Here is a 25,308-nt window from a genome sequence, read left to right on the forward strand (position 1 = left end):
CGTTAATGCTGTCATGCACAGGAAGTGTGGATTTGCCTTCTTACATGGGCACACAATTAATACATCATATTGCCCACTTTGTTTCAATTACGAAATTATATATGAGCTAGGTTTTTTCTTCAGAATGGAAATTCAGGCTCTGTTTGGTAAAGGGGCATACACTACATGAATCAACAAGATGGTGTCCTAAAATGAGGGGAGACCTCCTATCGCTGCAATGGCATTCTTTGACTGAGTTCTTTTCTTGATTCTTGTGTGCACCAATTGGTCCTTCAAATTGCTCCCCTTTTAAAGGCAAAAAGTGGTTTATCTGCACCAATCAGAGATGAGGTAATCAGGTTCAGGTGCTTCATTATCATTCTCCTAATAGAGATACTACAGATATAAGAAGTAACAAATACAGATAATTGTCTTCATTCGAATGTTCTTTATCCAGCAGAGTGCGTTCTCAGGTGTGTGTATAGGGCTCTTTTTAGGAATCTCCTAACAGTTTTTAATGGTAGCTTCTGTGAAATAGATGAAAGCCTTGTAGCATATACAGCCCTACGGATAAGGGGTTTAATGGCCACTTTGACCTTTGCTTTCACCCAAACAGTTCCTTGGATGTGTTTGGACAAGTAGTTCATGTAGTACCACAGGAGGAAACAGCTATAATTATGGAAGAGTTCAAATGTACCTTTTAAACTGCATGAGTAACTTGGGGCAAAGATTTATTTCTCCCAAAAACGTTTCTGTTTTACATTTGAACATATGTTTACTCATGTATAAAATGCTCCCAATGGGAATGGGACTCGTGTTTTTACTCCCTAAAAAAACATTTTACTCCCAACTTTCAAAAATAGGGAGTAAAATACTCCTACAAAATCTTATCTGGAGCACTGAGCATGTACATAATTCGCAGCTACTGTACCACAATTGCCCCCTCCTGCACACAGCATTTCCATATGAATAGCCCCTGTTGTTAAAACTGTTGTACATGAACAGTGTATTAAAGCCAGTGTTGCTATTGCAAAACGTACATTTTAAAACCCCTGTCTCTGATTTTATTCTCTAACTAAGAAAGATATCTTCACTGGCAGATAGTCAATGTAATATTCTGACTACTAAGTTAATTCACCGAAGAAAATGCAATCCCCAAATTGATAAAAATATATTTTGTATAGCCCTTTGCACAAACTCCATTATGACGTTGACCAACTCTCTCCACGGGCATACTCGGCCCAAATTCATTTTAGGAAAGTAATCGCTTCTGCCTGCAGCATGGTCGCAAGTATTTTCAGCAGCAGTAGCACAATAGGATTGTGCATGCTGTAGGTTAATTATTTCTTTGGTATCTTTTAAGCATGAAAATGCAGCACTAGCTAATTGTTGCAGAAACACATAAACATATTTGCCTACAGATTCATATAGTCTGAGAATGTCGTATATCCGAAAGAAAAGTTCGCAAATTATATTTAGAAAGAAACTGTGCTACCTTGTGTAAATTTGTTATGAACTTGCAGTATCTGCACAACCGGTCCTCTTAATAATTTGCTAGTTTATCAATAATACCTAGCACCCCATACTGTACCTGGTCCCTCAGATGTTATCATCCAGTACATCTCCGGAGAGCCGGTTGTTATTACTTTTTGCACCCTGGATTACCATTCCAGAGTGCTTACAGCATCACAGTGCTTACACTGTATCCAGTGTAGTTAAATGTGAATGGGATATTTTACTTTAGTGTTACTATTTGTTTAAGTTGATACATATTAGATTTGCACATGTGTAGAAAGATAAAATGATAAAATCGCCAAATTAAATATAAATGCGATTCAAACACAGTGTGCTATGGAGTGCGCAGAAGCAGGCAACGAGGAGAGTGCCCAGAAGCAGGCAACAAGGAGTTTCCACATGTGAGGAAGGGGGCCTCTCCTGAAGAATCCACTGTAAAGGAGAGATAATATTTATTAAACATGCATGAACACTGAGGAACATACAAAGGAAATGTATAAATCTGTATTTAGCAAGCTTTTATGATTTCATTTAGACTCTGCATTCAGCTGTTCGTGCAGTGAATTTCAGGTAGCTGGGAAAATCTAGTTCTGGAGGATTGAGGGCTGGAGGAGTAATGATTAACCGAGCAGATGACCAGCCGTTGAACAGGACACACTGTTTATGACTTGGTAGTTCCTCAGGAGGCAGTTGTAATCTCTTTAAGTGCATTGAAGTTTTGCTGAGGGACACAGCCATTCGTTTTGACCAGTTATAAAGCTGGGGCGAAGGAACGTTCCAGGCTAAAGTGATCAATACTCAGGAGTTTCAATTGTTTTCTCAGATGTGCTGTGCGTGCTGAAATGGTAGTCATTTCGATTAGAATGTTTTCCGGGACGCCAGTAAAAGTTGGGGTGGATGAGATAGTTATCATCAGTTCAAAGGGAACTTGTTTTTTCTGCTTTCCTCATGTTGTTGCGAACCATGTGCAATTACGATTAAGGTTAAAGGGCTCGGACCAGCTGTGGCTTGCAATGAATTATGTTTGTGAATGTGCAATCATGTCGTGATGTCCTGAGCTACCACGGACAAATACCAAGATGGGGTGTGGTATGAATACGATCTGAAGATGGTAGTTAGCCAAGTGGCCAATGAGAATGGAAGAATTGAAGAAAGATGGGATTTCTTTGTATGGGTTTTGTCCAATCACATGTGGGGGTGGATTGTAATAAAATAAATGGGAGTGTTTTAACCATTGCAAAATGTTTATAATGTGTCAACGTATGTGGTTCGTCAATACCAGGGTTAGTTTGACTCTGCAGCATCATCTAGCTCCTCCCCAGACGATTGTACAATAAACTTGCTTTACGTACAAAATGTGCACTCGCTTCTTAGGTGGTGGGCCCGCTTTGGGTTAAGGTGATTAGGGGCCTGCCCCTACCAAGCCCCCTCTTCCATTTGCATGGTGCGTGAGAGGAGCTGTGGGTGATGCTGCAAGGCTTACAGGTAAACTGGGTGGGCCGTAGGAAAAGGGATACCAGAGAGAAGAAATAAAGGTAACAGGAAAATGGGAAAGCGGGTGCGAGAAACTGTGAGCTGGTTCAGAACACGGCTTATACCATTCCATTCAGCCCGCATTCCATTGTACCTGATTGGCTGGCACGCTTAACTCGGGTGCTGATTGGTTTTAGATTCATGTATTTTATGTTAGGATTGGAATTTTAATAATGAACTTCTCTTAAAGGTCTTTGACTGGTGTAAATATGGGAAGTGAGCTACTGTGACCCGTCCCTCAAAATTACTGTGCTTAGAGTATGCCTATCACAATAAATGTATTGCACAATTTGCTATACTATATATTGTGTCATTAAGATCATATTCAAATGTAGTCGGCCAATGAGTGATAATGGAAATGGCAGAGAGTATGGCCTTCAGGCTTAATGTTCTACAAAACACACCCAAAATATACCCATTCAGAGTACATTCCCAGAATCCGTGCCGCTATTACATTACGTCATGAGGGTTGCTGTGGCACAAGGCTTTCAGTCAGAGTTAATGTGTCACAGATTATTACGTGTAGAGTTACTGTGCCTCGGATTGTGATTAACAGATTTATCATATCTCAGAATCTGCCGATGCAAATTGCTGTGCCACTGAATGTTCCCATCGGAGTAACCCTGCCTCAGGGCCTATCATCACAGATAGCGCTCAAGCTCAAAGATGCTGCACAGAAGCCTATGCCCTTCTGAGGTACTCTGCGTTGGAATGTGTGCGCCCTTCTTGCGACTGTGTACAAGAGAACAATGTTGTACCTCAGACTAAGCTATCAGAGTTGTTGTCGATGTCGCAGACCATGCTAATCATAGTCACAGATCGTTGGGATATTCCATCGGAATATAGGGAACGTGGTGCTTCGACCAGAAACACTGTATAGAACATAAAACAGTAAGCAGAGTATTCCTGCTTCTCTGTGCTTAGAAATAGCAGAGTAGTGTGATATGAATGTACATCAACCTGCTGGGCAAGAGACGAGTGGACATATGAGAGTGGGGCGAGGCACTGCCAGTGCAGATGTCTGGAGTAACCTTGTCAGGAATACACTCCCCTGACAAAGTATGCCCATGAAAATAAATATCAGAAGTACATCCCCACAGGATATGGCAATGCCAACATAGCGCTAAATAAGTCACATATACCTTATTTGCTTATCTCCAACCTACACCAGAAACTCACCAGAATCCTGACCGCCTTGCACCTTCCATAACGTCCAAACACAACTTATACTTTGAGTGCAGCTCAAAAGAAAAACAAGATGCCCTTGAATGGCATTGGAGAAAAACCAAGGACCCCTCTGATTAAATACCCTTCTTAGTCCACCTGAAAGGCTACCATGCAACAATATTGAGAACGAATGCCTTGCCTGCATTGCTCAGCCCAACAGCCCATTGGCAGAAGTGTTTAAAATATGAAGTGAACTGAATTCCCCACTTCACTACCTCCAGTTCCTCACAAGACATAGCTGACCATTTCTCAGATTTTTGTGGGAAAGACGAGAGACACCCAACTATCCATCTCAAACTTGGCCATACCTTCTCTCCCTCAGATTAAGAATCCAGGACCGAATACACCTTCTCACCCTTCAAACCTGTCTCTTACCTCAGCATTATCCAACAGGTTAGAAAAAGGGAAAACCTCCTCAAAGCAAGTTCCCCCATGCCCACCCCAAACCATTCAACACAATATCTCTTCCCTTTCACCAGCCTTGCCCTCCCTAGTAAATAGCTCCTTCCCCTCTGGAGAGCTCCTGCCACCCTCAAAGAGACCTGCATCGCTGACGCTAACATCTCTGCCACTTATCGTCCAGTCACAAACACACCTCTAATCAGAAAGGTTCTTAAAAAAGCGACAACCCAGCAGTTGATGCAGTATTTGCAATTAAATAACGTTTGTCAGAATCTTCAGTCGGAGTTCAGACTGGCCAGGACCACAAAGTGCGCTATCCCATTCATGAGGGCTGAAATCTTGAAATTCCTTGAAATTAACTCAGGTTACCCTCACCCTGCTTTATCTCTCTAAGGCTTCCACCTACTCAAGTGCCTATAACTCTCCTCCTGCATAAAGGACTCTGCCCTAAAATGGATATCATTCTTCCTCTTGGGCAGTGTCTTTCGTCCGCTCTTGTCCTTTTCTTGGAAGACCTCCCACTCTTACCTGCAGAGTGCTCTAGTCTTTCCCTTGGCTCTTCAATGTTTAATGCAAACCTCTAGCTAACACCAGCTATCCTTTCTCTTACCGCCTTCCAAGCGTACAATGATGATACAGAGATCACTTTCAATTCGCTGGATTTAAGTTCCATCTCTACCTGCCTACGGGATGATCGTCAGCAGCCTCTGCTTGAAAGCCTCAGAGACCGAGATCATCCATTTCAGCTCTGCTATCTCGCCATCTCCATCACTCTTGGTGACATCTTCTCAGTCCTCCCCCTCTTTCCCTCTCAGGATCAGCTTAAAATCTGGGCATAGTTCTTGACTGGCTCTTGTGTTGCTCACAGCAAATCCATGAGATTACAAAAGGTGCCATTGCCCATTTCATGTCCTCGAGTACATTCTCACTCTGTTCAAGTCACATTTGCAATGATTATTTCACACCTAAGATTTCATAAGAGGCTTTACGTAGGCCTTCTCAAATACCTTGTCTACAAACCTTAGCCCCAAGACGGGACTGGTATTGGGGCTAAAACTCTGAGGAAACATTGGATCGCCCTTCACTGACTCAAGGTATCTTCTCAGATAGAAGTGAGTTTCCCTGCCACCTGCACAGAGCCTTTTGGAACACTGACCCGTGAATACCTCATCTACAAAACAAACACTTGTTCCAAACACCTCAGAACGTCCACCTGTAGAGCCCTTCAGGCACAGCAGGGCCCTCAGCTTCGAATAGCCTACCCCTAGCTCTAGCCCTGTGATCAGAAGAGTGCCATCGCTGCTTCAAAAAGAAGCTAAAAACCTGTTTCAAAAACCTTTAGCACCCACCACCTGAAACTATTGTCCAATTGGCATGTTCTTATCTGCCCCCCTTGCCCCATTTTCCCACTTTGTGACCTATATTGCGTTCCTATCAGCATTCCCTTCTCCTCTCTACAAACCTACCTTCATGCTGTGCACTACTGCACTTACCTCGGATCGCCTTGCACCTATAACCATCTTGGGCACTTATCAGATCAACTTGATTTTTCTCCTGTCTATTGTTTTGCTCCACTTGAGGCTCCCATGCACTTGTATCCCCCTTTTGCAGCTGTCTGTTCATTATCATCTGATTTGTATGTTGCCATTGCTCTTGTATCCTTTCGGTGCACTTACCTGACCTGAATTCCCCTAAGGCTTTTGAAGAATAGATGTCTTGCACACCACTTACCTTTGCTTCGGTGGCACTCCAAAGTGACTTGCAGTTAGCACTATACAAGTCACCAACAATATTAAATAAATAAATACAATAAAGTTGCCCGCTATAAATGTGCTCTTTATTGTACGAGGGAATGATTATGCTAGAGAGGCAGGCAATGGAGATCTCGTTAGCTCTAATTAATAAGCCTTTGCTCAAGTCTGTCTGCCAGACTGATTGTGTATGCTAGAGACTTCTCAGAATGACTTCAAATTATCCGTATCCGATATGTGCCAGACCTCATCAGATACGTTCTACTCAAAATATTTGCTAACAATGCTGGAGTGTTGTTACCAATTCCTGCTCCAGTTATCTCCTACAAATTGTTTATGGAAATGTTAGAGGCTCAGAGTGCTCTGGATAGCTTTGGTGATAGGAATTTAGATATTTTGTATATTTTTGTTTGCCTGGATCTCAGGAAATTATCGGAATTTTCGAATTCTCTGAATAAATGAGAAAATTGGGTGCTTTCGAAATGTAATATTGTCTATTATTTATTTTGAACAATGATTGTGCTTCTTACAAGAATGATGTTTGCTTCGTTAAAATAGAGACCAATTATTTATCTTTGTTTCAGAGACCGATCGAAGTCTAGCAGTACGAAGGGACTCCACTGATAAAGAGAAAAAAGGACTTCTTGGAATTTTTAAAGTTAATAAAAGAAGCAAGAAGGTAATCTTCATGAAAAATACTCATCTTTTATGACAATCACACAAAATTAAAATATATAATATTCATTGGTTTTGAGCCACCGATGCATGCAGGAATTTGTACAGTGTAGCCTCTAACTTGGTGCCATAGAGAGTAAAACTACGACTTTGAGCAAGTCTGCAAAGTTGTTGTCTGAATAGACTATTTTCAAATATATCTCGTTTTAGGCTCACAATTGACAGTTGCTCAATAGGAGGTATTTTTGAAATATTTGTTTTGCAACATTAACGGTTCCACATATCAGTAGTCTGTGACTCCTTAACTGAACATTGCCTCTTAGCTGTGCAACTTCCTAGTAATCCTCTTCTGTGCCACACTTAAATCACGAAACATCATCTTGTGCACTACTCCAAAGTAGACTCGCACCCAATCCCCCACCCCAGGAAGCTGGCAGACCCCACAAACACACATATAGAACCATTCTTACAACAATCAGTGCCATGAAGCAAAAGACAGAGCTCATAACCACTCCGCCTCCATGGCCTTTATGGTAAAGAATGAGTAGGGTTGCCAACCTCCAGCAGTAGAACTGAGATGCTTATACAAGACCATGCTCATAGAAGCACTATCACAGAACCCCCCAGCCCCCCGCACTCCCTCACCCCCAATGGCTCCACAGACATAGCCTCAACAATTAGAGGGCACTCTTCCCCTCACGCACACACAAACACGTGCATGCACATGTTCACACACATGTACACAGCAAATTAACAGTAAACAGAGAACATTTCACCCATGGACACAGAATATCCAACACCACCACACCTGCAAACATGTCACAAGCAACCCGAATGGAAAACAGTGAATATAACTTTCAACTGGCCATTTGGCAACGGAGAGGGCTTTATTAGAAAGTGTTTGAGACCCTGGGAATGCTAGAGTCCATACGTATTCAGATCACCCTAGAAGCGCTCTGGTATGGGAAGCGCATATGCAGCATCTCATTTTGACAGGGTTGGGTCTCGGCGTGGGGAGAGATCTTTGCCCTGCCCTCCAGCTTTCCGATCGAACTTTTCTTCCAAGGCTTCACTGAGCCTCTCAAGGCAGCAGTTCCTGGCAACCCAGCTGCTGTCTGTACTTGGATTTGTCCCAACTGGACTGGTTACTATTGCACTGCAAAGATAAGCCTGATCATTGTCGGTACAGAAAGGAGGACAGGTCCTGTAAACTGTCAGGCTTTGACTCACGGATACTGCACAGTCAGTAACGGATGGAGCCATCACCGGCCATCTCAGTTTGCAAACACTCCCCCAAGAGACAACGACGTGCATTAGAAAGATAAGCACCCGGGGGCTGTCTGCGCTCGACAGGCAAGAGCCGGCCTCTTTCCTTGAGCCTGAGGTGGAGAGGCAGGAAGGCCTGGGACAGCAGCTGTGCAGTTGAATACCCGTGGCGCCGCGAGAGTGCAGGACAAGTCAGTTTCTGCGCTTGCCTAGAATCCTCCCACCAACCAGGCGTGCAGGGACCTCCTCTCTGGTCAGAGACTCGCCAAAGTGGAAGGCCTCTTAAATAACTCAACTGGTAAAAGAAACACGTGGGTAGCAATTGGAACATGACTAAATGAACTTGGCTGAAAGCACCAGAAGACACAGAACACGGAGATGAAGCACAGGTGTACAAAGTCTTTCAGTGGAATCACAGAAGGCTGACAAGATAGCCATGAGGAGTGATGTTGCAAGAGAAGGGCCCTTGTTTTTTTAGTGAATATATTAAAAAAAAGTGCTGTAAGATGCACCTTCCATACTGATTTCCCTGGAATTGCAGTGGCTGGTGAGTGGGATATTCCCCTCTGCACCCCTTTCAGTGATGTTATCTCACTAAGTACGCATGCTCACAAAGTGGCTTGCATCGCTAGTCTGCTGCACACATGGGAAATAATATCCTCATGTAAACCATTTACGCATTTAGAGAACAATAATTAGAGGGAACATTGGTATCAAGAGCAGCATATCTCACCACTATCAATGAGTAAAAATATGCAGCCATTATAAAAATACCTTATTTGAGGTGCAGACATTGGCCTGTAATACAACACTATAGGGTGGTAAATTGAACATATGCTCAATCCACATGAACTCAAAAGTAATCTAATAAATATCTCAGAAACTAATTAAAAGTACAGTGTCGTGTGAAAACGCCCAATTGTTCAATCTATGCACTCTCTGATCCTCTGCTCACTATTTAAGAGTTTATGGGACCAGAGGGACTAGACTTGATAGGTACACTAGCAAAATGAAGCAGCTCACCTGACCATTTGTGCATATTGTGTTTCCGCTGGAAGAAGCTGGACCTGCTGCCACTGTGGCTTTGTTGTGCCGATGCCCTATCGCTGGGCAGCCTCAATTGTCAGTGCCTGCGCGTGCTGCACAAAAGGGCAGGTGCGCACCAGGTGGCCCTTGTTTTGGCATATATAACACAGTCTGAAGACCATGTACCCCGTTCCTCTATATCCTCCGCTCCCTTGCTGTGTTTACCGTCTGCCCGTTTGGAAGAACCCCCCTGCATGATATTCCCTGGTGGTGGTGTTCCCTATTGTGGAGTGTATTGCTGCGGCATGCAGTTCCCTTGCTATGGTATGTGCCCTGTGGGAAACCTTGCCATTTCATTGTATACCTAGCCAGTTTCTTCTGTACTAATTTATTCTCTGCTTTGACAAAATGTTCTGCTGCCTACCTCTCACTGTCCTGCTTTCGTTTACAATAATGCACTATAGTCACCTGTATTTCTGGCCGCCCCTTAGCTTCGATGCCCACATTCTTGTCCAATAATGCCTGTACTTCTGTTGTCAGTCCCTTTATCAGTATGTGATAGAACAAGGGTGTACATTCATCCCAAGACCTCTGGGTCTCTTGTGTCCATAGATCTTGTACCCATTTCATATAATCGGCTGGGTGATCTTCGCTTTTAATTTCATGAGCAATTACTGTCCCTAACTGATAACTCCCAGGATACATACTTCTCAGAACCTCCCAGCAAGACATGCGCACAACATTTATTAAAGGGAGCCCCGTCATGAGCATTTGTGCTCAACTTCACTCTTATCTGATTCCATATTTTGTCTGCCTGCTCCCCTATTATGGCTACAAATAAACCTTTCAGGTCCCCAATCTCTAATGTCACCCGTGCTGTCTTTATCCGGAGCACCTGTATCCATTTACTGGCTGCTGCAACGAGGGAAGGCAGGCTAAATATTAGAATGTCTCTGTACATTCTCTTTTTTTTATATATACAAAAAGAAAGTCCAGTATTTCAACCGGTGTTGCTTAACACTCTTCCCCCATCAACGATGGAGTCAATTATCCAAAATACTTTATTTAAATCTCATCTATTTCATAAAAACAATCATAAAAATGATCATAGTACATAAAACATATATCATATGTTAAAACCACACAAGTAAGAACACCATAAGTGAATAATGTTATAATCATTTCTCTAGGATCATACACTCTGATTCCTATGCCACACAATTGATGGCCTATTTCCTATTGGTGTAATGTAAACAACCCCATGGCACATAATGTCCATCCCCTCTCCCTTTCTGTAGCAATGGCAATACTCATGTCTTTGGATCTGTTCCTCCTCCCAATGTAGTTACTTGAGTTAGCCCCATTTTCACCTTCCCTACCCTGCTGCAGAGGGAGGTGGACCAGTCCCTATAACCCCTATCACTGTCATGTGGTTTTTGCGCTTTCCTCCCCGTCCTCCTTGCCTTGTCAGGTGTCTATTCGTCATTATGCCTGCTGCTTCACTCGTCCCTTAACAGTCCATCTTCTGATGCTGCATCGTTATCGCCCCTTCCTTCCCCTTCTTCCTTCTTCTTGTCCTCCCCTTCGTTGTATAATTGGAATTGTATTGGTCGGGATAACCATTCTCCCTTATCTCCCTTATTTTTCCTTCACCCTTCCTCTTCTATCACCCTCTCTGCTTCACTAAATAACACATCCATCTGTCGCGTATTCTTTTCTATGTCTGCTTGGTATTTGCTCTGGCCTCTTTCATGCAGCTCCTCCCTTTGTGTGCCTTTATTCTTTTGCCCTCCCTTTTTGTTCCATCCCCCCTGGTGTTTCTTGGTGGGGGCACAGCGATGGGTAGACGCCAAAGGGCAGGGGTGGCAAGTTCGGTCCGCTCCCTTTCGTGGACTCTCCCTCCTCCTTTTTCATCTTTTCCCCTCTTATCATGTAGAGCTTCCATAACCTCAGTATGTCTTGTCTGCTTTTCAGTTTAGAGCCCTTGTATTTTGTCAGTAGATACGAGAATGTATTCTCTATTATTTTTCTGTCAAAAGTACCCTCCCCAGGCCATGCATGGAAACACTGACCTGCAGTCTCCGGGCCCAATGAAAGTTGTATTTTAATTGTGCATGATAATGGGGCAATTTTCAACACATATAGTCCAGAGAGCTATCTAAATATGACAGTATTCCTCTGTTTCCCTCTCTTTTGTGTATTCCCTCTATCCTGTATCTTTTTCTCTTTTCCCCGTTCTCCCACTACCCACGCACTCACTCCCTGCTTCAATATTCATTATGGCCCTCTCCACAGACCTGACCAGGCACTCCACGTATCACACTGGCCCCCTCAACAGGCCCAAGCATTCACTCAGTGTTAGTATCTGACAGCCCTCTCCACGGTCTCACTGTGCATTATATTAGAATAAATGGACATTGTGCCTTTACTGCGCAACCTGCACACAACTGCCGTTACAATGCCAAGCACAATATTTTACAATGAGGTACCTTTCACCACGAGTCCGCCCCATAGAAAGAACACTAACTATTACACAGATATCCCTCTCTAAATCTTCAGAAAATACAAAAACGTCTGTAACACAGTTCTCACCCTACTGACGCAACTATAAAATTGCTGGCACAACTCCCATCTAATGGGGCTCTCCACACACTACCCACTGCTCTCGCTGTAATGCAGGCATGCAGACACCTGCGTTCAAACCCTATTGGCTAGCACGCACTATTTTCTAACAACTACTTCGGCCGTTCATCCTGCCGCCTTGAGGATGCATCCTAGACACCATAGAAAATGTATCCCTCTCCGTCTGCGGGCATGCTACCACGATAAAGCACATTCTTGCACGCTTACACTCACGTCGTGGAGACCTCGAGTCCCCTCGGCACCAAGCCTCCAGTACGAGCTTGCCTCTCCCAATGCGCGCAGGCGGTGCTCGGGACCTGGAAGACCTTTGTGTACTCAGCGTCTGCAGGGCCTCCTCGTTGATCCGCGTTGATCAGGTTTGCAGTCGCCGGTCACGTGCCCCCAGGGAGGGCGTCTCGGATAACCTCAACTAACCAGGAGTACTGAGAATCTCGCGGGTCCTCTGATCACACCATATAAAAATCATAGTAAAAAAAGAGCACACACTGGGCAGATTTATTGCAGCTGGGAAAGCACAAATCAAACAGAACAGTGGACTGGAACTGGTTGATGAGAGCTGACATCTGGACGTACAGCGAACATTCGTTTGATAGGATGAATACAATAGACATTCATTGGCTGTGTTACGTCATATCCTTAGTGCTATGTGTATGTTAGTGGAACGTGATTGGAGCAAACAGGTCAACAATATCCCAACACATCCCTGCCTTGTGGCGCCACAACACCCCTCACCCCTCCCAGGAACAGTTTATAATTAGTAACAAAACATTTGTGCTGACTGCTGGGGCTTTATTATTCTGCCATGGTCAGCAGAATTGCAAAAATTACATGACCCGCCCTGCTTCTGGTGGCTCGTGTCATGTGTTAGGAGCAGGATTTCCCAGGCATGGGGCTTTACCCAAATGAATGAGTTCTATTTAGGATAGGTAATTCCTATCATGTGCTAATTATACGTGGGTCCTTTGGGCTGTTAATACACATAATGCATCTCCACTCTCGCAATCCCCCATGTGGCCTTTTCCCATGCTGTGACTATACTTTGGTTCCCCTGTGTTTTACCCCCCCACCCCTTCAAGGGTGCCCCATCCCCCGCTTCCATACTCTTGCAGGTGGTAGGTCCGATGCTGGTTCAGCACTGTCAGTAGACTTGCATTAATCAAGAAATCTCCTGGATATTTATCGTTATAGACACATCTCACCCTGGCTGGGGGGTCCTCGCAAAGCAAAGTTATTATTTGGAGAAGACTTAACGGGACCACAATTCTTCTAAGCTTTCCCCACATAAGGGTTTGACTCACTGAGTCGAAAGCCTTCGTCAAATTCACAAAGGCTACATAAAGGTGGTTCTTCCTTCTTTTTGTGTATTTCTCCACTATCGTATTTAGTATAAAACATTGCTCAATTGTGGAGATACCCATGTGAAAACCTGCTTGTGTATCTGGTAAAATCATGTTATGTAATGCCCACTCTTCCAAACGCAGCACCAAAAACCCTGCAAAATCTTGTCGTCCGGCAAGACAATTAGCCGGTAGCAATGAGGATCTGAGACATTACTCTTTTTAAACAGTGGGACTAATAAACTTCTCTTCCACGAGCATGGAACCGCAGAGATGTTGGCGATTGCATTAAAAAACTGTAGAAGAACTAGAGCCCACCAATCCACAGCTATGACAAAAAGGCTCTGACAAGAGTTTTCAGTACAAGGCTCTGTGCAGCTGGGTGCAGTCGGTGTTGCACAGGGCAGTGTTCTGTATATTGTATGCTTCACCCATCATTACCTGTGTAAGTTCATAAGTTCACAATGTTAAAGAAAAGACATAACAGCCTGAGACTGAAGGACTTAGTATGATGTTGTGGCAGGCCGGGCGTTTGTAAATTTCAGACACTTATGCATCCTGGAAACAGATAAACAGCCAGGTACAAATAACCATACTATAAGTAAATAGGAAGATCAGGCGGATTCATAGCCATGAATAATGGGGCTTATCATTCAATAGGATAATAAGAACCGTGACGCTTGTCTACAAACAAAGCAGTGGACCTCACCGCCAGTGGAAGACAGGTGAGCAGAGCAACACCGATCACTTGACTTGGAACCATAGCTCAGTATCATGCACATCCAAAAATGGGTAACTGATTGTGTCCCATTTCTTCTTCCATTTAGGGCACACAAAAGCCTACCTCCAACGCCCGACAACAACCCGGAACCCTCCCGAGTCCAATAGTTGGGCAATGAAACATTAATGATTATTTTGTCTGATAATGTTCCAAGACACATGTAATGTATTTGATGTCCTGAAGAAAGCGGCAAAATAGCGATAACCGCTGAAACCGGTCGACAGTAGAAAAATAGGTCTGGGATTGATGACCCAAACCACAATACCCACTACAAATAAGTTGTCGGCTCGGTTAAGAAACATCATTATAATCATTTTAATGATTGGCAACAAAGGGAAGTATTGGTGCCAATATTTTTAGAAAGAACTTAATTCATAGTAATTAAGGACTTGGAACGAATAAGACACACAGCCTTTGAGGCAATATAAATAAAACTTACAATCAACCTCAAAAAGTGTGCACTTTTCTTTTAGACACATAGGAAAGTAATGAGAGAGGATAGGGTTCGCCTCAGGCATGTCCCCGACCCTAGACAGGTGTCTCACCAACGCTCTCTAGGGACGATTAAAAACATATGAAGGGACAGCAAGATGCTTCTTACAGGGATATGTATGTAGACATATGGATTTAGACCATTAGGAATAACTATTGAAGTAATCAGTTCTGTCTTTATTGTGTTACAAATATTTGGGTAAGACAGAATGGAATCACCCACAGACTCCAAACTATATATTTAGATGTTCCCTACTTAGCCTGTGACTCAGCTATGGGTCCTTACTAGTGAGTCGCTCTACATAAGACGGCTTACTCCGTTGACACAGTGTCCGTCCTACTTTCTCTGCTGGCATATACTGTACTGCCTAATTTCCAGGTGAATGACCAGCATATCTCCTCTTTAGACAGATTTTAGTGGCATTGCTTTAGCACTTTGGAAAAGCTTAGTAATTGCTTTTCTTTGCAGTTTTTTCATCCTAGGACCTATTAAGAAGTCCACACTCATTTGCGAAGCAGTGTGCCCCCACGGGAACCTCCCCGGGTATTTCTTACTCTTGAATCGAAGTTGCCAAGTTCTATTAAGTGAACCATGTAGGTAATTTTAGCTATAAATTAGCTTTCACCTATCCTTTTTTAACCCTACAGGCTGCATTGACCCTTCTCTCCACTTGGAGCCTCCGGATAGAATTTCGCCCTTAAGATGTCTTCTCCTGATGAATGTTCTATAGTGATTACCAAAGAACAGAAACATGTTGAGTTCCATCTGCTCTGGATTGTCACAGACTTAACAAATATTTTAGGATTGTCAATGAGTTGATGAATGTATACAATGACTGATATGCATTGATACACACACATTTCTATTTGTTACACAAACCATTCATTGATTGTCACGTTTTCCTATGAATTTTGTCTGTGTTTTTAGACACATTGTTTGTATTTTGTAGCCTTTGTGCTAAACTTTGTACATCTATTTAATTCTAATTGTAATCATTGTTTATACCATATTAAATTCTATTGATTGTGTATGCGAGTGTATCATGTTGGTTCACTCTGCTTAATGCTCCCTGCTACCTTGAACTCTATATTTTCTATAATAGAGTGCCTGGGAACCAATTCCATTAGTGACGGTGCGCGGTACAAATATCTTTAACATAACATAATATATTGTCTATCCACCCCGGGCCTAGATAGAGTTTACACAACTAACTCCTATTAGTTCAGTGTTAACTGGGATTTCTTCAAGATCCCTTATACAGAACTAGGTTTGCCATCAAAAGCATTTGGCCGTCCGATCCTGTACATTTTCAAAAGTGCTCTCTCATCAATATGATGCACCTGTCCCAACAACATGAAAAATAGTTGACACTATGTGATTTAGATACACCAACCTAAACTTTACTGAAATACCTGGAGACAATGATGTGTTTTACAGGAGCAATGATGTAATTATCCATGATGTAACACCATACATTTTTAGGAATTGAATTGCAGAACTGTTTTTTTATTCTTTATTTTTGGTCTGCACAATTACAACCTAAAATTCAGCAATTCTATAGTTCAACCCTTTTCTGGTTTACACTAAATATGTGCAGATATATTAACTTTTAACACCCTTCCCCAAACCTCCAGATAAGGTGGGTATTGTGCCTTTTTATGCATTTAATTATTGGAAATCCGGAACATGTCATTTTTCACTGTCTATGGTTTTCAAAAGGTTTTCACAGTATTTATTCATGAAAATAAAGCGTCCTCACTCCCAAGTTTCCTTGGAGCTGGCTGGCTTTGTAGGGGAGAGCAGGGCCTTCATCAGAGGCCTGGTCCCACTGCCTCCCTTAACCTATAACGCAAGCACAGTGCAACAGTTCCCTACCTGTGACTGACAGCAGACTTTGGCCAGTATGAAGCTAGGCTCTGCTGCCAATCATGCACACAGTCAAAAGTCATTGGCCTTTCTTTTTAGCCTCCGGAATTTGGTGGGTGGAGTACATATCCACACGTGCAGAAATTGGAACATGAGTCATCAAGGGACCCCAGCAGTGAGCTGAATACTGTCCTCCTGCCTGTCGCCTCAGATTCCCACCCTGAAAAAGGTAGATATTGACTTTGGGTGCTGAAATGATTTATACCTTTCATAGAAAGGGGTGGTCTGCAATGGATGGGAATGTATGCAGCTATACCCACTGATCCTATAAGCTCTGTTTTTCAACGTTACGTGAAGTGTGATATTTGTACTGTACTTTACACTAAAAATCTCACTTCATGTAACGTTTAAAAAAACAGAACATGGACTCTCTCTAAACCTAAATGTCAATTTAAACCACTTGCCTGTTGACTGGATGTCCCACTCATAGCCCGGGGGCTCTTGGCCGGTAGATGTTTCTACAGCAGATGGTTCTACTCCTGCTGTGTGTCTGTTACTCTGCACTCGATGCCTGAATTCACCATTTTGATAGCTCCAGATCGGTGGTCTTCAAATTCGGGGACTGTCTCCATAGAAGGGGTGGTGTCCAGGTGAGGAGTGAGACTCTCTCAAATAGTGGAAGGTGACTGCTCTTAATAGATAACGTAAGCAGTTTTAACATTTAGTGGTGTCCCACTAACGGTAATTTTATTGAAGGGTGGTCTGCATAAAATGTTTGGAAACCTCTGCTTTTCATCATAAGCAAGTTCTAGTTCGCAATTACTGCCACCGGAGCTCGGTTTCGAGGTGTTTTAAATAACTGTTATAATTATCTCTGAAAGATGAAAGTCTGAGACAATTCGGCCAAAGATTCAAATGTGTGACTTACAGGTATGGCATGGACCCCGGGGAAGCGCTAAGTTCACTGAGCTATTTTACATAATCGCATTTACGAAAAGCTCGGAAATGTTTGCCCTGGCCCTGTCTACTTTCTGTAAAAGGAACAGATTCCTGCCAAAATAGTTAACTGGGAAAGGAAATCCGTAATGCATGCAAGGGTAGAGGGGAGAGGGCTGAAGGGTTTTTAGAGGCCATGTACAGTCAAGGGAGAGATGTGGTGAATCCTGTCATGGGACTCAGCGAGAGCCACCGAACGCTGCCAAGCTGCACTGTGTTCCAGCCTGTGAATGCAAGTGACAAACGTAGCCCCAGATGTATAGGGATTTATGTGCCCCTGCCATGTGCTATGTCAGTGGTGCAACGACCATTGGGCACATGGCTTTAGCCCCATTCCCGCCGAAATGTTGACTTGACCTGGTTGACCTAAAGGGCTGTGGCAGAACAAAACAGGAAACAGACAAACAGTGCTTGGGGCTGCATTGTTAACAAAGGCCAGGGAATTATTAATGTATTAATGTAAAGCATTCCATTCTTAGCAACTTTATTCATATGCATACATTTTTAGGCAATTGAAATCGTCATGGGGTCTTAGTACTTGCATGTCAGGAGAGGGATTGGAATGGTAGGGGGGACAGAAGACAACTCATTCTCACAGCAGTCCATACGGTTTCAGGCGTGAAGGGAGAGTTTACTGCTTGTAAACTTGAAGCTGCACTAGAATAGTGTCGTTAGAATGTGTAAAGAAGTGAGATGCTCCCACACAGGTAAGTTTGCCCCCCCACACCTTTGAATGGTTAGCAGGGCGCCCCACCCCTGAAGTTTTAGCCTAGGTGCACCCCTGTGCCAAGTATACTTCCCACCACCCGAACTCTGCATTTAATATCCTATACAATATTCCCAATGCATACAGCGCAGAATTCAGACTGATCAGTGTCTTGGCACTTACATATTGTGTGCCATTGTTTGTCAACTCAGTGGGGCCCTTTTTATCAGCCAAAGGTTGAGTTAGCTGTGGTGCAATTAGTTCCTCTGTCGTGCAGACAACACATGTGTCTCTGGAGCAGACAGGCAACCCACAGGGCCATCGTAAAGCAAACTGTCCGATGCATGATGGAGCCAGGGCACTCTTCTTCTAATGCCATGAAAATTGCTCTGATATTTCGTAATATGAGTAACAACGAGGGTGCTCTATCTAAATGCATATAACAGCAATGCGTGGTGAGGGCGAGGGCAACACTTAAGACTATGTACGTTCAATGGTAAAAATCGGTCGGGATGTCAAAGCACTACGACTGCAGAGGTCTCTGTAGCCTAAAGGCATTGCCACAATCATAGCGCTGCGTGTGTGTGTGTGTGTATCAAAGGCCTTTGTTGAACACCCAGAAACCTACTCTTGCTCCAAATGGGATACTTTTTGGTGTTGTGATGTCTCCAAGAGCAATGTCGATTTGAGGTGGGCAGACCCTGAATGCCATGCGAAACAGTACATATTGATAAGAGGCACAGAGGCCGATTCATGGAATAATTAGCGCGGCGCAAGTGGGCAAAAACGTGCGATTCGCAGTGGAATAGCGAAAATCACAGTGCAATTGCGAAAATCGCACGAAAAGCAGCGCACGCCGATTCATGGAAGGCCGTGCGCGAGAAAACCAGCGGATGTGCGATAAAAAAGTGCGCGGCGCACGTTGGCGCACAGGCCATCTAACAGCGTGCGCCAGGTCACAGCGAAAATCGCACAGGCCACAGCGAAATTCGCACATAGCGCGGCGCACGCAACAAAAGTAGGCGGAACACGGGCGTAACACTCGGAATGGGGAACAACTTGCCAAAACGTGGGCGTCACGGGGGAAGTACAGGGCACAAGTGCGCGGAACGCCCACACGCTCGCCTACAACACGTATTCATGGAATAGAATAGGGGAAAAAAGCGCACGCTCAAACCAGCGCACAGGCACAAACACGACCGCCACAAGAAAGCAGGCGGTAGCGTCTCTGCGGCTGTAAGAAATGTGCGCCAAAAGGTGCGCCAACAAATCGCACCTATATACTGCCATGATGAATGTCCCATACTGTGGCCCTCCAGGAAAAATGACATGCAAAGGGGTACCCACAAACACGGACACCCACTGACAAAAAATACGTGTGCGTGTATACCGGGGTGCGCGGGAAGTCTAACACGCGATTTCAGCAGGGTACGTGCATCACAGGGGTTCGCGTGAAGTTTCACACGCGATCGGGCCTGGGGGAGCGGGCTACGTGTATATCAGGGGTTCGCGTGAAGTTCCTCACGCGATCGGGCCTAGGGGAGCGGGCTACGTGTATTACAGGGGTTCGCGTGAAGTTCCTCACGCGATCGGGCCTGGGGGAGCGGGCTACGTGTATTACAGGGGTTCGCGTGAAGTTCCTCACGCGATCGGGCCTGGGGGAGCGGGCTATGTGTATTACAGGGGTGCGCGGGAAGATCCAGGGGTGCGTAGCCTGGGGGCGCGTGTATTCCAGGGGTGCGCGGGAAGTTCCACACGCGAATAGCCTGGGGGCGCGTGTATTTCAGGGGTGCGCGGGAAGTTCCACACGCGAACAGCCTGGGCGCGTGTATTTCAGGGGTGCGCGGGAAGTTCCACACGCGAACAGCCTGGGCGCGTGTATTTCAGGGGTGCGCGGGAAGTTCCACACGCGAGTAGCCTGGGCGCGTGTATTTCAGGGGTGCGCGGGAAGTTCCACACGCGAATAGCCTGGGCGCGTGTATTTCAGGGGTGCGCGGGAAGTTCCACACGCGAATAGCCTGGGCGCGTGTATTTCAGGGGTGCGCGGGAAGTTCCACACGCGAATAGCCTGGGTGCGCGTGTATTTCAGGGGTGCGCGGGAAGTTCCACACGCGAACAGCCTGGGCGCGTGTATTTCAGGGGTGCGCGGGAAGTTCCACACGCGAACAGCCTGGGCGCGTGTATTTCAGGGGTGCGCGGGAAGTTCCACACGCGAACAGCCTGGGCGCGTGTATTTCAGGGGTGCGCGGGAAGTTCCACACGCGAGTAGCCTGGGCGCGTGTATTTCAGGGGTGCGCGGGAAGTTCCACACGCGAGTAGCCTGGGCGCGTGTATTTCAGGGGTGCGCGGGAAGTTCCACACGCGAATAGCCTGGGCGCGTGTATTTCAGGGGTGCGCGGGAAGTTCCACACGCGAGTAGCCTGGGCGCGTGTATTTCAGGGGTGCGCGGGAAGTTCCACACGCGAATAGCCTGGGCGCGTGTATTTCAGGGGTGCGCGGGAAGTTCCACACGCGAATAGCCTAGGCGCGTGTATTTCAGGGGTGCGGGGGAAGTTCCACACGCGAATAGGCTGGGGGCGCGTGTATTTCAGGGGTGCGCGGGAAGTTCCACACGCGAATAGCCTGGGCGCGTGTATTTCAGGGGTGCGCGGGAAGTTCCACACGCGAATAGCCTGGGCGCGTGTATTTCAGGGGTGCGCGGGAAGTTCCACACGCGAATAGCCTGGGCGCGTGTATATCAGGGGTGCGCGGGAAGTTCCACATGTGATTTGACAGTGTGGGTCCTCCCAGGTGTACCCTGTACACCCTCCACGGCCCCTGCAGGCAGCCCACACCACAGGGGACTACCCTGCATCCCTGGTCATGTCCCGCAGGCAGCCCACCCACCATGGGCATGCCCCCCAGCAAAGGCACATGTCTCCTGGAACTAATGAACACCAACTCATGTCCCCTTGCACCCCCACCCCCCAGCACTGTGGGGCACCTGCCAGCAGGCCCCCACCCATGTCCAACTCATGTCCCCCACCAACCCCACCCCCCAGCAGTGCAGGGTCACCCTCCACCAGGCCCCCACTCATGTCACCCACCACCCCCACACCCCAGCAGTGCAGGGTCACCCTCCACCAGGCCCCCACTCATGTCACCCACCACCCCCACACCCCAGCAGTGCAGGGTCACCCTCCACCAGGCCCCCACTCATGTCACCCACCACCCCCACACCCCAGCAGTGCAGGGTCACCCTCCACCAGGCCCCCACTCATGTCTCCCACCACCCCCACACCCCAGCAGTGCAGGGTCACCCTCCACCAGGCCCCCACTCATGTCACCCACCACCCCCACACCCCAGCAGTGCAGGGTCACCCTCCACCAGGCCCCCACTCATGTCACCCACCACCCCCACACCCCAGCAGTGCAGGGTCACCCTCCACCAGGCCCCCACTCATGTCTACCACCACCCCCACCCCCCAGCAGTGCAGGGTCACCCTCCACCAGGCCCCCACTCATGTCTCCCACCACCCCCACCCCCCAGCCACCAGGGGCACCCTCCACCAGGTCCCCACTCATGTCACCCACCACCCCCACACCCCAGCAGTGCAGGGTCACCCTCCACCAGGCCCCCACTCATGTCTCCCACCACCCCCACCCCCCAGCCACCAGGGGCACCCTCCACCAGGCCCCCACTCATGTCTACCACCACCCCCACCCCCCAGCCACCAGGGTCAGCCTCCACCAGGCCCCCACTCATGTCTCCCACCACCCCCACACCCCAGCAGTGCAGGGTCACCCTCCACCAGGCCCCCACTCATGTCACCCACCAGCCCCACACCCCAGCAGTGCAGGGTCACCCTCCACCAGGCCCCCACTCATGTCACCCACCACCCCCACACCCCAGCAGTGCAGGGTCACCCTCCACCAGGCCCCCACTCATGTCTCCCACCACCCCCACACCCCAGCAGTGCAGGGTCACCCTCCACCAGGCCCCCACTCATGTCACCCACCACCCCCACACCCCAGCAGTGCAGGGTCACCCTCCACCAGGCCCCCACTCATGTCACCCACCACCCCCACACCCCAGCAGTGCAGGGTCACCCTCCACCAGGCCCCCACTCATGTCTACCACCACCCCCCAGCAGTGCAGGGTCACCCTCCACCAGGCCCCCACTCATGTCTCCCACCACCCCCACCCCCCAGCCACCAGGGGCACCCTCCACCAGGCCCCCACTCATGTCACCCACCACCCCCACACCCCAGCAGTGCAGGGTCACCCTCCACCAGGCCCCCACTCATGTCTCCCACCACCCCCACCCCCCAGCCACCAGGGGCACCCTCCACCAGGCCCCCACTCATGTCTACCACCACCCCCACCCCCCAGCCACCAGGGTCAGCCTCCACCAGGCCCCCACTCATGTCTCCCACCACCCCCACACCCCAGCAGTGCAGGGTCACCCTCCACCAGGCCCCCACTCATGTCACCCACCACCCCCACACCCCAGCAGTGCAGGGTCACCCTCCACCAGGCCCCCACTCATGTCACCCACCACCCCCACACCCCAGCAGTGCAGGGTCACCCTCCACCAGGCCCCCACTCATGTCTACCACCACCCCCACCCCCCAGCAGTGCAGGGTCACCCTCCACCAGGCCCCCACTCATGTCTCCCACCACCCCCACCCCCCAGCCACCAGGGGCACCCTCCACCAGGCCCCCACTCATGTCACCCACCACCCCCACACCCCAGCAGTGCAGGGTCACCCTCCACCAGGCCCCCACTCATGTCTCCCACCACCCCCACCCCCCAGCCACCAGGGGCACCCTCCACCAGGCCCCCACTCATGTCTACCACCACCCCCACCCCCCAGCCACCAGGGTCAGCCTCCACCAGGCCCCCACTCATGTCTCCCACCACCCCCACACCCCAGCAGTGCAGGGTCACCCTCCACCAGGCCCCCACTCATGTCACACACCACCCCCACACCCCAGCAGTGCAGGGTCACCCTCCACCAGGCCCCCACTCATGTCACCCACCACCACCACACCCCAGCAGTGCAGGGTCATCCTCCACCAGGCCCCCACTCATGTCTACCACCACCCCCACCCCCCAGCACTGTGGGGCACCTGCCAGCAGGCCCCCACCCATGTCCAATCCATGCCCCCCTGCACCTGGGTCCCAACATTCCCCAATCATGTCCGTAATGCCCATCCTCCCCTGCCAAAAGGCCCAACCAACTATCACACCCACCCACATATCAAAGGCAATTACATGTTACACCCCCAATTTAAATAATGCAGTTAAACACATGTCTGTCACACACAATGGCTGCAAGTGAATGACAAAACACCCAACATGACATGCCTGAAAGCAATGAGATGATACGACACATTGAAGATTAAAAAAATAATATGTATTTAACAGCAAGTAGAATGGAAATGAAATAAGAAAATAAACAAAGCAAATCAAACAAAACAAGATGAATGTCCAAGAAAATAATCTGAAGAATTAAAATAAGCCAATGAAGAAGATCATCCTGGGTCCATGAGCCCTACCAAATTAAACCTAACTGACTACTAACTAAAAAGTGAACTATATACAAAAAAGTGGTGCATTGTCCAATCGCAACCAAAAAAAAATCAAAAAAACAAAGGAAACCTAACCCTAACTATACAACTATATACAAAGGCAGCGGGCTATTCGGACGGCTCACTGGTTGTTGTCATGGGCCAGGGCATCATCGAACTCCTGGTCAATGGCTTGGAGGCGGGCATGTTCCCTGGCCCCGAGGTCCCGCAGGGATAACGCAGTGTCAAGCTCAAACTCCCTGCGAAGACCCTCGAGGCACTCAGCCCGCCTCAGCGCCCTCCGCATGGAGTCCTCTGCCCTGACCATCGTGAGCCGTTCCTCCTCTGCCCGCTGCCGCTCCGCACCTATCCGCTGGCACAACCTCTCCCACACGGAAGCCACTCCCATTCCAGGGTTCTCCTGCCCTCCGGCCGATGCCTGCACCCCTGATGTTGATGGCCCCGAGCCATGATGCCTCCCACGTTGAGCCTGCTGCTGCCTCCGACGCAACTGCCTGTGCCAGCACGACGGCATCCAGGCTGATGGAAACCACCGACGCCGTCGTGCACGTGCCCTGCCCGATGATGCCGTCACATCCTCCATCTGCTGGGGTCCAGTTGCTCTGGTGTCCACCCCTGCTGGATCTCTGACTCCCGACTGTGGCACGGATGGGATCCCCACCGAGCTGGCTGCATTGGTCGGGGCAGGTCCACAGGGTGCCCTGGTGGCATCTGGGCTGGAAGACGGCAAGGAGAACGACTGGTGGATAGCCTGCACAGAGGAGGAGAGGGCCGCCACATTGGCCAACACATGCAGGAAACCCCCGAACATGGCCGATCCCAATTGGGCCACGTCGGCACGGTGCACTTTGTGATGACGTGCGTGCTCCTCCCGGGAAGCATGCACGGCATCACGAATCACAGCCGTGCGCATCGCGACCCCAATCAGGACCTTCTCCGCACGGCCAGGGGTTCCCACGTCCGCAGGTGGAGGGGAGTCAGGTGACATGGACATCCCCTCTACCTGCGGACAGGCCTGGGACGGGGCATCCCTGCTGGTGCATGGTAGTGCACTCACAGGGTCAGGGACAGCGACATGCACAGGCCCCTCCACGGTGACCTGTGCTGCCTCCTGCCCCTGGCCCTGGACTGCACCACTTGCACCAGCAGGGATGCCCCCACCAGGCCCCATGTGTGCCCCAGTGGCGGCCTCCTCCTCCTCTGTGCAAACCACCAACCTGGATGGCTCCTCACCGTCTCCCACCGTAGCAGGCCCCTGTGGGGGCTCACCCACCCCTTCCGCTGCAGCCGTGGGGGCATCCCCGCCGCCTTGCTCCACAGCGCCGTCTCCGCCCTCTTCTTCACTAGCCGCTGCGTAGAGGGAGACAAAGAACACAAGCATCAGGGCACTGTACAATGGTCCCCTAGACAGGAAGCAATAGCAGATGAGCACCACTGCCAAAGTACACTTCCATCATGTCCCTCCACAACACATGGGTCAGTCCAGGCAAAACACACACAGTAACAGGCATGGTGCATGCCATGGACATTTCCATGC

General features: G+C 48.1%; 1 protein-coding gene across 5 annotated transcripts in view; it reads left to right on the forward strand.

Annotated features, from left to right (window-relative positions):
- COBL (cordon-bleu WH2 repeat protein) overlaps positions 1–25,308 on the forward strand; it is a 1,669,181-nt gene that overhangs the window by 894,717 nt on the left and 749,156 nt on the right. For all 5 annotated transcript variants that reach the window (XM_069613403.1, XM_069613401.1, XM_069613405.1 and 2 more), the window contains one exon: positions 6,992–7,086. In XM_069613403.1, coding sequence (XP_069469504.1) covers positions 6,992–7,086 — 95 coding nt within the window. The remainder of the gene's footprint in view (positions 1–6,991; positions 7,087–25,308) is intronic.

The sequence above is a fragment of the Ambystoma mexicanum genome, chromosome 5p, assembly GCF_040938575.1.
Source record: "Ambystoma mexicanum isolate Mex_15411 chromosome 5p, UKY_AmexF1_1, whole genome shotgun sequence".
NCBI lineage: Eukaryota > Metazoa > Chordata > Amphibia > Caudata > Ambystomatidae > Ambystoma > Ambystoma mexicanum.